General features: G+C 54.9%; 4 protein-coding genes across 4 annotated transcripts; 2 read left to right on the top strand and 2 right to left on the bottom strand.

The window, feature by feature from the left end:
- Positions 1-4,188: 4,188 nt before the first annotated feature.
- NCS57_00283300 (NAD(P)H-hydrate epimerase) lies at positions 4,189-5,449 on the bottom strand (the record flags this gene model as incomplete). The annotated part of the gene is made up of 7 exons (XM_053052851.1): positions 4,189-4,291; positions 4,343-4,571; positions 4,625-4,721; positions 4,994-5,088; positions 5,137-5,232; positions 5,281-5,389; positions 5,438-5,449. 7 exons carry the CDS (start codon positions 5,447-5,449, stop codon positions 4,189-4,191), a joined length of 741 nt encoding a protein of 246 aa, XP_052918097.1.
- A 225-nt stretch (positions 5,450-5,674) lies between these two features.
- Positions 5,675-6,199, top strand: NCS57_00283200 (uncharacterized protein; the record flags this gene model as incomplete). Its single annotated transcript, XM_053052850.1, has 2 exons — positions 5,675-5,877; positions 5,932-6,199. The coding sequence occupies exons 1-2, from the start codon at positions 5,801-5,803 to the stop codon at positions 6,197-6,199; spliced, it is 345 nt and encodes a 114-aa protein (XP_052918096.1). The 5' UTR covers positions 5,675-5,800.
- Positions 6,200-6,585: 386 nt separating this feature from the next.
- Positions 6,586-8,388, bottom strand: NCS57_00283100 (Aa-trans domain-containing protein; the record flags this gene model as incomplete). The annotated part of the gene is made up of 5 exons (XM_053052849.1): positions 6,586-7,277; positions 7,327-7,486; positions 7,534-8,114; positions 8,164-8,246; positions 8,321-8,388. The coding sequence occupies 5 exons, from the start codon at positions 8,386-8,388 to the stop codon at positions 6,586-6,588; spliced, it is 1,584 nt and encodes a 527-aa protein (XP_052918095.1).
- Positions 8,389-9,365: 977 nt separating this feature from the next.
- NCS57_00283000 (uncharacterized protein) lies at positions 9,366-10,025 on the top strand (the record flags this gene model as incomplete). The annotated part of the gene is made up of 2 exons (XM_053052848.1): positions 9,366-9,573; positions 9,622-10,025. 2 exons carry the CDS (start codon positions 9,366-9,368, stop codon positions 10,023-10,025), a joined length of 612 nt encoding a protein of 203 aa, XP_052918094.1.
- Between the last annotated feature and the right edge of the window lie 3,548 nt (positions 10,026-13,573).

The raw sequence follows: 13,573 nt of genomic DNA, 5'->3' as shown, positions 1-13,573 counted from the left end.
TTGCAGCATCAAAGTTTGAAAGATTACGCGTGCCCTCTCTGCAGATCTCGTGATGCCTTCACTTGGAGGGTCTTGAGGGTCAAATGCCTTGCCCCATTGCAAGTGATTCACTGTCCCTGAACCCAGCACACGTATGCAAAATTCATTACAAATCCAAAGATGTTAGGATATGCATACATGATGTGAGAAACTTTTACGGGCAAACCCGTATCAAGATCCACATCAAAATCAAAACTTCTCACCATGTGCCAGCTCAACTCTACGAAATGCGACGCCTGCGAACAGACCCTGGCTTACCGCAAGACCCTCTGCCGCAGGGTCCGCCTCGCCGGCCAGGTCTGCGGTAGAGTTGAACACGTTGTCGACTTCGTCTCCTCGGATGGTTGCCCCCACTGTTGGAGGCGGAAGAAGAACTGGCGTCGATGGTTGTGTTGGAGGAACGACAGCTCCGGCGAGACTCATTCAAGGAAGATAAAGATTTCAAGATGGCGACAGCGAGTCCGAGAGTGGTGCGAAGCGAGAACCAACAGGGTCCATCTCTGACGGTATCATCGCAATGTCGTATCAGAGCCTAACGACTCAGGCAGAAGTGGTGGCGCGGTTGGCGCTCAGGGGGAAGGATATGCCTGACATCTGCCATGACAGAATCGCGGAAGCCTCCTACGTTTTACATACTAGTGAGTTGCCAGCTGTTGGTTGCCAACTTGCGGTCAGCGCGAAACCATCCCAGTTGAAATCAAAAGCTCCGGGTCCCTCTCGTAACCACTCCGAGCATCCAGAAGACCCGAGAAAAATGCAAGACCCTCTTCAACTATTCTAGCCCATACGACGTCGAAATTCGTGGAAGACTCTCGTCAACAGCGGAATGGTGGAATCGGCCAGTCAAAAACGAAATAATGACGTCAATGAAGCATCTCAACGTTGGCTGTTGATCATGGCTTGCCCCACACGGCCCTGAGTGCGGGACCGGGTTCCCGGGTCCTTGGACGTTGACGAAACTGGGTGTGCTTGACTCGAGCCAGTTCCTGACGTCCGGGCTAGTGTGGACGGGAGGAGGAAATCCTCCGCCACCATGGGGAGGGGAAAGAGACCCTGAGTTTCGAGTGGGATTGTGCTTTTAGCATCTCGACGGTCATGGCCAATATAGCCCCCAAAGCTGAGATTTGATGTGCACTTCTGATCCACCCCGGATGAGGCTCTCCGCCCTGGGCGCCATGGCCGCCCTAGCCTCCTTAGCGTTCCCCCAAACTCCCCCGTTAAAGCCGCGCGCGTTATGCTCGTGGTGCCTGTCGAAGTGTCTGTTGAGACCAGCATGCAGGCTGGGCCAGTTAGAAACTGCGGACATCTCGTCCGGCACAAGCAAGCAACGCACACGCACACCGCCTGCACTTGCACTTGCGCGAGTCTGGGTGCGCTACTGTCGACCTTAATCAGAATCTCTTTGTTATTGGCGTTGCCTCTCATCTCCACCGATCCTCCCTGAATCGTGATCCACCTTTGCACGTCCTTCTGCACCGAGTGCATGTCTACTTCATGCAGAGAGAACTCGAGTTGGGCTTTCCCAGTCGGGCGCGTCTGGCGTCGACAATCAATCCAATCCAACCCAGGGCCTGGGCAAAAAATGCTGTCAACGGTTGTCAACTGGCAGCCCAATCATTCCTGACAGCAGGGGTCAGTGGCCTAGACACTGATACTACGCAGTAAGGCCGCCGTGGCATTGCACCTCTGCCTGCCATGTGATGCATCAAATTCCGAGCATCAAGCCGAGAAACCGCCAAGTCCACTAATAGGAACTTTGCCGTTTCCCAAATCCGCGTTACCACTGGTGACTGGTGGCGGAGGGTGGTGGATCGTCCGTCGACTGCTGGAGAAGAGAGCTGATAGTGGGGTGTTGAAAAGGGCGATGCTCTCTGTTGAAACACCAAAAAGAGCAAGATCTTCAATTTTGACCAAGTCTTTTTTCTCAGACTGCACGGCCACTGGTCCTGGTTCGTTTCTCCAGAGGTCAACGCCACACTTGGCCCACCAGCCACCAACCAAGTTTGGTGCACCGCCAGCAAAGAACCGTGCCACTTCCGGTGTCACCGAGAAAGATTGTATCAAATACGGGTCCCAGTTACGTGGACAGTCGTCTCGGTGCCTTGTGATTTCTCCCGATCTTCAGAGCGTTTCCTCACAGCCCGGTGAGCGTGGTGATCGAGGTGATCGAGGAATAAGCTGGTAGCTCAACGGTCTGGACCGTTCTGCTTAGCCTCCCCAGCCGAGGCTCCGCATGCATAGTTGAACCATGTTCCGGGGTGCTTCACGCGACAGCCTGTCAGTGGTTAGGGACCGCCTGGGAATCCGCACGCATGCTTCGAACCATGATTCAATCAGAGGGAGCCGGAGCTTTAAAGGCTTGACTGCCGGGGGTGCCGCGATACGTGCACCCGACTGGGCCTGTGGCGCCCTGATCCGCAATCTACTGTACCTGTTGGTGATGGCGCGTCTAAATCCCTAGACGAGAGCCCGTCGCTCCGGTCATGGTGTCTGCGGTTGGGAGGCAGCAAGCACAGGCATCGCATCGTCCATCCGCGATCGTGGATCCCAGGATCCCGGACTACCCTCAGGACCCTGACCGTGGTAGCGCCCGAGATGCTTGGCATTGACCTCGTCCAGCGGGAATGGTTATCGCAACGGCCCGTGATATAAGGTGAGCAGCTGAGTTGGGCCCTGGTGGGCGGGCGTGCAACGGACGTACGTTGCGTACACGGCGCTAGTTAACGGCGCCGTCCGAGGTTCCCGTACGGAGTACCGACAGCGAGGATCAACCAACCCGCGGATGTATGCCAATACGGAGGGCCTGCATGCACCTCTTTGTCTGCCTCTTGGCCCTCTGGAACCTCTGGAACCTCGCCCAAACCACTAGCGAATCGATGGCGCAAGCGTGGCGGAGACAAGACGCCCCTCCCAGGGTGTCGTGCGCCGCGGGGGGTCAAGGCTAACGGACAGACAACCTCTCCAGGGCCAGGACAGGGCAGGGCGATTCCAGCTGGCTCCAGCAGCGCCGATCGGCCGGCAGATAAGTGACCGTCTCCAGAGAGGCCGTTGAAACAATTGACACGGTCGATAGCGAAGCCTCAGTCTACGGTAAGCTTGGAGAAGGGAAAAGCGGACCCCGTTTGCGCGAGCTTCCTTTTGTAAGCGCCGCATTGCCGCCCCCGCCTATCAGGCGGGTCAAGGAGCAAATGCTCCGGCTCCTGGACTCCCTGCCCCGAATTGGATCAGACAAGTGTGTGTTTTCACCAGCAGACGCTCCTCGGTGGACGCACACGATTTTAATATCGCTTCTCTCAAAATGGCTCGTCGTCGCATGCTCTTGTTTCTGCCTGTTCCTGCTCCGTCTCCGTCAGTGCGGCGCCATCTGATCCGCTCGTCACCATGTCCCTCTTTCGCCACGAGCCCGCCAGGTAACGTCGCCTGTGGTTGAGACGACCGACCGACGGAGACTCGCTTCTTCACCTTTAAGCTCCGGCTGGGACACTGTGCTGTGGCCCCTGGAGCCACCCCTGGACACGCTGGGCCGCGGTGGCAACCTTCTGTCCCCTCTGCGCCATACAGACTCCAGAAGCCCATCCGACGCCACACCCTTTATATCAGCCCTATCCGGTCGTCCTCGAGACACAGTCGTCTCGCCCCAGCCCAATAGGCCACGGCCTCTGATCAACGATATCATTGTCAAGCTTCTTTTCGTCTTTGTTGCTTATTGTCAACTCGTCTCCTGGTCTCTTTTTCTCTCCGCGGCGCCCCTTTTCTGCGTCATTGTCCATGTCGTTGGTGCAGGTCCCCCCCATTCTCGCATCTGTCGACTCCTATCATCGCCTATCCAGTATCAGAATCTGAACAACCAAGCTCGAGCTCACGATAAATGTGCACGCAGCATTCGGCTGCATGCCAAGTCTGCGGGAAAGAGTATCTCGTCTATGTTGAGTTCTGTCACGCATTTCATCCACCCATGTTGGTCTGCCCGCTAGGTCTGCTGCTCCTGGGAAATGACATGCGTGACGGGCAGTGTCCAAGCCCAGTCTGTCCGAACAGTCTGAGAGGAGGCTGCCGGGTCATGTAATATGATATTGCCTCGGGAGAAGGACAGGAGGGAGTTGCCGGCCGACCCCAAAACCTCGACTCGCCGGCGATCCGACATCCTTTTTAGAGTTTCTGCCCAGTCGTCTCAACCTCGACAACTTGATCGATGCCTTTGTACTCGGGAACCTCAAAGCCATACTTGCTTGCAATGGCAGGAGTCACGAATCTGGACCGAGAGTTAATTGCCACCTGACAACGCTATTGCACGGGTACGTACCGTCCGCCAATGAAGTGCCGTCCCCTGAAGTGCTTCACTAGCGGCTTCGGCGCTGTCAGACTAACAAGTGCCGTAGGCATAAAGGAGCTGCCGAGCCCAGACTCGGGAGGGCCATTCTCGATATCCCATGACGAGGGAGCATCAACCGACGTGACCGGCAACTTGGTTTCCTGAAGAGCCTGGATTACCGCGGGGAATGGTTCTCGGACTTCGCCCGAAAAGCTAAAGCCTGGGTGAACGGTTAGAAGCAATCGCTGTTGGAGGACGAGTACGAGCACGAACCGAAGATGGCGTCGACAATGTGATCCGTCGAGCTTACGGCTGACGAAAAGTCATCCACGAAGGGGACGTCGAGGTCTTCGAGCTGTTTTGCAAGCCGCTACGCAAACGATAAGCGGCCATTATGCGTGGTGGATGTGGGTGTTGAGTTGGCTATGTGTGAGGGACAGGACTGCAACTCTCGGAAGATCTGAGACGACAATTGCTTCCACCCATCGATCCTTGCAGGACTGACAGGATGCACACCATAAGAGATCCCTAGAAACAATACATCCACTGGACCATCCGGAAGCCAAGCCAACCCGGGACTGCAACAACACCGTACAACCGGCACGTGGTGAATCAAGGTGTAAATGGGAGAGAATCACTCACCTGGTAAAGATCATTCTTGCTCCGTTTGGGGTAGAAGACGGTCGGATTGTAGCCATAGTGGCGGAGATGGCGAGCAGCTACCAGTCCATCGCCGCCTTGAAGTTGTCAGTAAGTCATCTTGAACGACTAGTAGCGGAACGCACCGTTGTTTCCGGGACCGCATGCAACAAGGATCCTACGACCACTTTCGAGAGGTTGAAGGCGGTAAACTAGTAGAATTAGTGTCTGGAACTCGTTGACTGTGAGCTCTTGCACTCAGAGCCTCATGCTTGAGGACAGTCACCCACCAGCCTGCGAGACGGCGAGACCAGCCAGCTCCATCAGCTGGTCGATCGAAAATGCACCGGTGCTCATGAGCTCCTGGTCGAGAGCAGCAGCAGCTTTGGCTCCGAGGGTCTAAGCAAGTCAGTACACAAGCTCCAAGAACGATGTCCCGTAGCCTACCTTGATCGCCATAATGTCTTTGAATCTCTCAGCTCTTGCAATAAACTATAATATTTCGCGATAGCCTCAGCAGTAGCAAAAACGCCAATCGTTCAGATGATGCAAAAGTAAGGTGACTTGGAATGTCGTCAATGGCGGAAGGTCGGAAAGTTCAGGGGACTGACATCACATCAGCGCTGTGCTTTCAGCGACGAGCCTGTCGGGCAAGAACACCGAACCCCGGACTCGGCCTCACCTCTGATTGGCTGGAGCGGCAAAACCAAGCTCCGGGGCTCCGGGGTTCGAAATTGTCCACCATCACGATACCAGCTTCAGCCGTTCTATCTCGGTCGTGGTCGTCAATTCCCCTCGCCCATTGCCGCCATGGTTGTCAAGATCCGCCTCGCCCGCTTCGGGCGCCGAAACCAGCCATTCTACAACATCGTCATCGCCCACGCCCGGTACACCGCTCTCAATCCGCCCCCACCAATTCGTTCCAACTAACGAGACTGCAGGACGGCGCGCAACTCCCGCCCGCTCGAGGTTATCGGCACGTACGACCCGATCCCCAAACCCGATCCGTATGACAACTCCGGAAAGCTTCACAAGGATATCAAGCTCGACACACAGCGTGCGAGGTACTGGATTGGTGTTGGTGCACAGCCCACCGACACGGCATGGCGGTTACTCTCAATGGTCGGCATCCTGCCAAAGAAGCAGTTTGGGCCCAAGCAGGACCAACAGAAGGGCACCGTGAAGACAGAGGAGGTCAAGGTTCGTTGAAGGAGGCCTAAAAAGGCTGTATGATATGTATGAAAGGCATTTCGAGGCGTTGGCTTGGGTCAGGTGGATTCCGATTTGAATGGAGTCAGCAATTCCAGAGAACGATGGGACAGGGAAGAATCGAGGATACCAACCAGGTCACCAAAGGTCACAATGCACCCGGGAGGACTGTACGATATGTGGTGAGGGTTTGAGGTCACCAGAGACACACGCCATTTGTCGCTATTAAGAATTGTATTGAAGCACCACCAAAACCCATATCTATAACAACGCCTGAGCCGTCTTCAAAGCTCACTCGCTATCAAAACGCCTATATGCCGTCTTATCACAAGTCTTGATACCCAACATTCGTCATCCCCAATGAGGCCGTACAAGAAAAATACAGTCTAGTTAGCAGTGGCTGCAGAGAAGATGTTGATGCCCAAGCATACGGCCATGACGACCGCTCCGTAGAGGGCGAGGGCGAGCGAAAGCCTGCGGAGGTGGTGGTGCTCGATGTGTTCGAGATCCCATCGCCACTTTCTGCGCCATCGCCATGAGTTTCGGTTGCTGCGGGTGCTGACGTTGCTCGCCATGCTAACACCGCTGCGAACGCTGGTTGTGCTCTGAGCCAGGGCGGCAGAGTCTTCCACGTCTGATGTACTGGAGTCTTCTCCCATGTCGTCGTCCTCCTTAACCAAACGCTGGTGATATGTACTATCAGGGTCGCTGATTTTATAGTAGAAAAGACCAGGAAGAATGAAACTAATCGATGTCGATCCAGTGCTGCCAACGAAGGCGAGCACACGGTCTAAGCTGGTGACTGATAGAGCAGTCATGTATGCAAACGTTAGAAGAAATGTTGTAATGACCGCAAAACGAAGGTCGGACATGGTGGAGCCAGCTCCATGATCATTTGCAGGAGCTGTAGGGAGCAGAGGGGTCGAGGTCCGTCTGTTGCCCGAAGAGTGACGGTTGGGTCGCCACTTCAAGACGGCATCGAGTGAAGCTCGACAGGGATGGACTTGCAACGGGACCGAGAAGGTGACGAGAACAACAATAGCCGCCTTTCCGATCGTCGAAGCAGCTCCGGTAGGATCTGTGATTTGTTAGCTACTTGATCAAGATAGACCACGATGAGCACTTACACATAGAGACAATATTGCCAACCACGGCGTTGCCGAAAGTGATGTAGCCAGTAATGGCCACAACAATATAGATGGAGGCGGCAGAGCCAATGCTCGAGCCGACGACTCCAATAACGCTGGAGGGGGTGTTGTCCTTGAGCTCGTTGAGAATAGAGAACATCTAGCCAGTCAGTACTTGTTCAGCAATTGGGTGTGAGGTTCGCCTACATTCTGGTGGCAAGTGTACGCAAAGACAACAACGGGGAGAGTGCTCAGCGTCTCGATGGCTCCGCCCCATTGAATCACGCGGATGCTCCCTGGGTCGGCATGCTTATCTACCGCAAAGTGGTAAATTACCAGGATGATGAGATACCCGATAGAGACCAGCGCAATAATGCTGGTGTACTTTAGAGAGTCCAGCCGCCGCAGGAAACTAAGCGGGATGATAATGAGCATAAAGGCGGTGATCCAAAAGTTTCGATCAACCAGATAAGGAGCGCTGTTGGCATTGCTAAGGAAGCCCAGCACCACGCCAGGCATCAAATCTCCAATGATGATCATGTACGACACGCCAACTCCAAAGCACTTGATCGCGATCGCGGCATCGAATATGACGGCGGCGTTGGGGTAGGTGATTTGCGACAGCGCGAAGAAGGACGCGGTTCCCCGCTCGAGATATCGGGCGCATCGTGACTGGAGGTAGAGGCCGAACGCGGCCGTTATGCCGGACCAGATAATAAGAAAGACGCCGAGCATGATGCCCATGTGGGACATGACAGAGGGCATGGCAAGGGTGCCAGCTCCAACGACTGTGACGTTATCAGCACCGCGTCGCAAGGGCTCGATCGAGGGACGCACTGGTATTGAGCAGGTTCACGACACTGCTGATCGTGGTGGCTTGGCCTCCATGGCCGCCATCCTTGTGGCCGCGACGTCGTGGTCTGGAGAGCAGATGGTCAGCGAGATCAGGTTGTTTGACCGTGGCCGGTGTCGGCATGGAAGGGGCGAGTCTCACCTAGACATATCGCCGGCACTTCTGGTTGTAGAAGCGTTTCCATCAGATATAGTCGAGTAATTTGTCATTTACGACGAAGAGGCTCGTAACGATGAGGTTGAATCGGCGCGATCGTGGAAGGGCACGTATTGCGACGATGGGGGGCGTTCAGATGTTGCGATGTAGAAAGTGTGCACGAGTGTAGGTATGTGTGTCTATCTCTGCGTTCCTCGGCTTTCCAATCCGATTGCTGACTCGCAACGAAAGAGGCGAGGCGAGACCGACCGGAGCCACGAGTGGCAGCCCTAGGGCAGATTGCGTCAATGGGAACGCTACTTGGCTGCTCGCTGTTGCGTGCTGCACTGCACGGTAAGTACCGTCCTGCGGCACAGAGGCCCCCAAGACTGGTTGAACGCTCCGGTCGCGACACACCAGATGGAGAGTCACGAGAGAAGTGCCAACGAGGCCGATGTGGTTGGAGGAGATGCAGGAGGGAGAAGACACCAACAGAGGCGCCGGTCAGGAGATGACGACGGACCTGGGAATTCCTGACGGCGCTTGTTTTCTGCCACGATCCTGGGAACAAAGAAACGGGGGGGAACCTATCGCTGGAGCCTTGTGCCGAGCCAAAGCAGCCAATGAGCACGCGCCTCGATCACTGATCAGCCAATCAGATGCCGGATCAGTCAACCTTGGGTCCCAATCCGGGGAATAAGTTGAGGGACCATCCAGGGCTTTCCAGGGGCTTTGTGAGATCATGGATGCCTCCCGGGCGGTGTAACTGGAGGCCCAGCACTGTAATTACGGTACATCTGTACTGTATGATGCTGGTTGAAGACCACCAGGTGACCTCACTTCTTGTCTCTCCCATCTTGGATGTCGTCCATCCAAACACCTGGGCCAGATGCGCCTCCTTGTCTGCGACATCAAAGGGCCATGGTTCAGCAGGTCTCACTCACTCACAATTTCATGACATCCTCCTGACCCCCCACTTCCGCCCTTGACCGCATCCACACCGTCATTCCGCGGACGTGCATCAAACGTCCCGCGCCAGCGACTTGTCACGATGGCCACCACCATGGACGACACGACCCTCTCGACGCTCGACCTGCTCGAGTCGCGACTCCTCCGTATCGAGCATCTTCTCTATGGCCAGACGGTATCACCGGCGCTGGCTCAAGACCGGTCGGCTGTCGAGAAGATTGGCCAGCTCGAGCGACGTTTCTCGCATCTCCTGGACAAGTTCCGCGTCTATGCCGAACTGATCAAGATTTGTACGTCGCAACGGGCATACTGCTAGAACAATTACTCATCTCGCCTAGACAAGGCACATCCAGACTTTTTTCATGCGGCCGCTCCCTCCGACCCCCCGTCGCAGCTATCCAGCGATGCCATACAATCCATCGTCCTCGCCTCGGCCTCTGCGTTTCCCGCGACTCTCTCGTCCCTGACCGCGATCAAGGACAGCCCGATACCTGATCCATCAGAGAGCGCAAACCTCGTTGCATTGCAGGATAGGATGAAGGCTATCGAAACGACTCAGATTGCCCAGGCCGCTGAAATCGCCGACCTTCGGAAACGGAGCGAGACGGTTATCCGATCATGGTACGAGACAGGCGTTCTGGACAACTCGAGAACAATGGCCGACTTGGAGTCGCGGGTAGCAATTGTTGAACGACAAGTGAGGAGGGCAGAGCGAGAACTGGAAGCCGAGGACGAGTTATGAGCGATGCATACGAGATACCCATTGGAATTGAAGACATGTTCGAGTGTGACGGCCAGGCATAAGAGGCAATTTGGGTTTGATGCCCAGCAGCGGCATATTTAGCTTCGGGCCGATGTCTCATGGCAGACCTTCAACATGTTTCGGTCATGATCAAGACGACATGCCCGTCCGCAAGGGAGAAGGGGCATGTCCTATGATAGATTGAGTGGATACACCAAAGCTGGACTAAATGGAGCACAACAGCATGAGAAACTTGCGACATCTATAGAGCTCAACATGATCAAGCACCACTTTCACCATTTCCAACCCAGCTACCTCTTCTCACAAGGTTATTACTACGTAGTAAATACTCAACGGTAGGACTGTTAGTCAGGAACGGCAACTCATAGACCCCACTCCCAACCCAACCCTAATCCAACGTGGTGGAGTATCTCACGATGTCCACATAAACGACATAGCCTTTCACCGCTTCCATCTAATATCATCTCCGCATGGTGTAGTTGGTTTATCACGTTCGGCTGTAACTGGAAAATTGCCACCGAAAGGTCCCTAGTTCGATTCTGGGTGGGGAGACGAGACTTTACTTTTGCTTCATTAGACGATGAAGCTGTCGTTACTTTTGCTTGCCATTGCTACCTTTTTGCCGACAACTGCGATATTGAGAATATTGGTGATAGCTTACGCTCAGACTAGGTTCCATCAAGTACGTGTGCGTCCAGTGCTGAGGTTATATCATGTGGCGAGTCCGTGAATGGTGTGTCCTGAAAGTCACCTCAGCACTACTTGATTTGCGTTACTTGAAACGGTGAGAGATCAAGGACGAGGCTGCCTCACTCTCATGGGCACTAAACCGTCGTTTATATGAAACTAAATTCATCACTGAGTTCACGCATATGGCTCAGAAGCAGTTGAAGATGCAAGGCGCTGATTCAACCTTAAGACAGCCAGTGTCATGCTGTTTCCACCAATACTCTGTATCGATTGAAAATCCCTCGGGCCTAGTGCGGGAAAGCACACCTCTAACAAAGTAGATTCTGTGAGAGATGGAGAAAACTCAGTGACCTAGCCTTTTCTCACCATGGCGAGTCAAGACAAGTGAGCAGCACTTATGTGCCTGACACTAGCGAGTCGTGAGGGTATAGCCTCTCCCGGTAACTCCACGGGCAGAACAAAGGGCTACGTGTAACTTTGGCACTGCCCAGGAAAATAACTTGACCGGTTCCGCCGTGTCCTCGGATGGATCGTTGACTGGCCCTTGAACGGGAGGCTAGACATGACGGTTTGTTTCGCGAGTTGACAGGAGTTTAAACTTCTGCAGCTAAGGCATTGTGCAGGTCTAGCCACAGTTGATGCATGTCCCGATTGAATGGGATACGATCGATTTTTCATAATGGCTGTCAAAAGTTGTGGTTGGTTGCATGTCATCCACGAGGCGGCCCTCTTGGGGCCGTTTGTTCGGTCAGTTGTTTTAGCCAAGAGCCGACACCAATGAATACGCTTCCCCAATTATCAGGCTTTTCCCTTGCATTCATAGTTTCACTGTGACAATGGGAACTAACGATTGATGCGAGGGACTCTTTCAAACACCAGTGTCCATGCCCTCGGTGTAGGGTACACAGTCCCACATCCTCCCAAGTCCACGTTGACCGACCACCTTGAGAGTTCTTAGACACAGTGGATCTTGACTGGTCTTTCAAGCTGCGATTGTTGACTCATGGGTCAAGTCTGAAACCCGCCGCCTACTCTTGTTCTGGGTCGTGGATATCGTATCAGATGACCACATAGTCCTACTAAACTCCCCTCTTTAACCGCGAACCATAGAACCCTGCACTCAAGCTCGCAACGCTCTCCCTGTTACCTTAGACACGAAGCGCCTTGTAACCAGCCCCAGGCGAGAAGCGTCACAGATACGCGCGGGATACCTCTATGCCGATCGTGATCAGTGCAGGCTCTGCGTCCCGGGTTCCGTGGGCGCTAAGAACGGGAATGCCAGACGATCGTCGACACACCATTGACCGTTGGGAGCAAGGCCTCTGGGGTTCGCTCCACCTCAGATGCTGCCCTGTCAAGTTCCGAGAGGGCTGCTCACAACTACCGAGCCGAGGTGAATTAACGATAGGGCTTGCAAGGGCTCTCGTCAGATGCCACGCGTTCTTGAGGGATAAAGAAGTCAGGCCCCAGCCACAGGCAATGGATCTCGGTTCAAGACGTGGCGGTGCGGGATTGAGTTTCGGTGATGCCAGGGGTAAAACAGCGCCAGAGGGCTTGATGGGTGCAAGACCCGCTGTTGTTAACTTAGCGGCAGGGGCAAGAAAAGCAAGTCCGTCGGAAAGTTTTCAAGGGCCTTTTGGCACGGCATAGGCACAAGGCACATCGTGGTGCAACATCGGATGAATCGGGGCCGTCGTCGGCGGATGGGGAGGCACCCGGTCGCAGTTTTAGCTGAGTCTGGGACATAGAGAGTGATAAAGAGCGGCTGATGGTGTTGGTGATTGTAACGTCAAGTGTCACGATGTGGGAGACAGATAGACAGCCCCGAGTCCGCGGCAATGGCCTCAACTGCCTGCCAAGACAATAGTTGGTGATAAATCACAGAGCCACCAGGCACACTCAACCTTGTGAGACAGCAGCACAAGACTCCAGAGTATCTGAGAGCCGTGCTACGCCGCCCTGCAGCACAAAGCCGCAGCGCAGGAGAGTCCCCGGAGGCACGGACGGATGCCGCTGGTCGTGATAAGCTCAGTGCCGATCCGACCGTTTTGGAGCGATCCGCAACCGCTGGGATCCGATGCAAGCAATCCGTCAAGTCCGTTGCAACTCGCCAAAGGCGGGGGCGAACGGCGGCACGGCATGGCAAAGCAGGCGGCGCCAAGGTGATGGAAGGCTTTCAGCAAAGAGACACAAGAAGGCATTGGACGTGGAGGCTTGGGCTTTAGGGCGGCCTGTGTTGCAGAGGCTGGACGGTTGCTGCGATGCCAGCTTGGTCATGCATTTGTCGTCACGATCCAAGGTTTGGAGGTTGGAAGCACCAGCCACTGGACGGAGCAGATGTCTTGCATTCCGAGACCCGGCCGAGGGAGACGGGATGCACACGCACATACACGCACGCGAGCAAGCGGCAAGGGAGGGAGGCCTATTGTTGTCGTCCCGATCTTGCCGTAAACTGCCTGAATGTTGCGATCCAAAGTCTCGAGGGCCGTGACCCTACGGATACGCAGGCTACGCTTGAGCGGCTGCCATGAAACCCTCGACGGCCCCTGCATCCAAGCTTTGGTGCAGCCCATCACGACCGGCCCTCTCCACCCCGGTTGAATCTCAAACGACAACGGGGTAAAATGTGGTTAGCGGGCGAAGAAAGAGTCTGGGTCATCGACTCGAGAGGCGTCGGATTCCTGCCCTGGGCTTTGCAAGGCTGGATTCGAGCTTGAACTGGTCTGGTAGCTTGGACAACACCCTCTTCAGCAAGCAACCACCAGATGTGATCCATTCCTGCAGACGTCTGGATGCTGTGACGACGAGTGAGATAAGTTGGGGGTCAACCCACGAGT

The sequence above is a fragment of the Fusarium keratoplasticum genome, chromosome 2 (genome assembly GCF_025433545.1).
Source record: "Fusarium keratoplasticum isolate Fu6.1 chromosome 2, whole genome shotgun sequence".
NCBI lineage: Eukaryota > Fungi > Ascomycota > Sordariomycetes > Hypocreales > Nectriaceae > Fusarium > Fusarium keratoplasticum.
The sequence above is the reverse complement of the archived record's forward strand: the minus strand, read 5'-3'. Positions and strand labels throughout refer to the sequence as shown.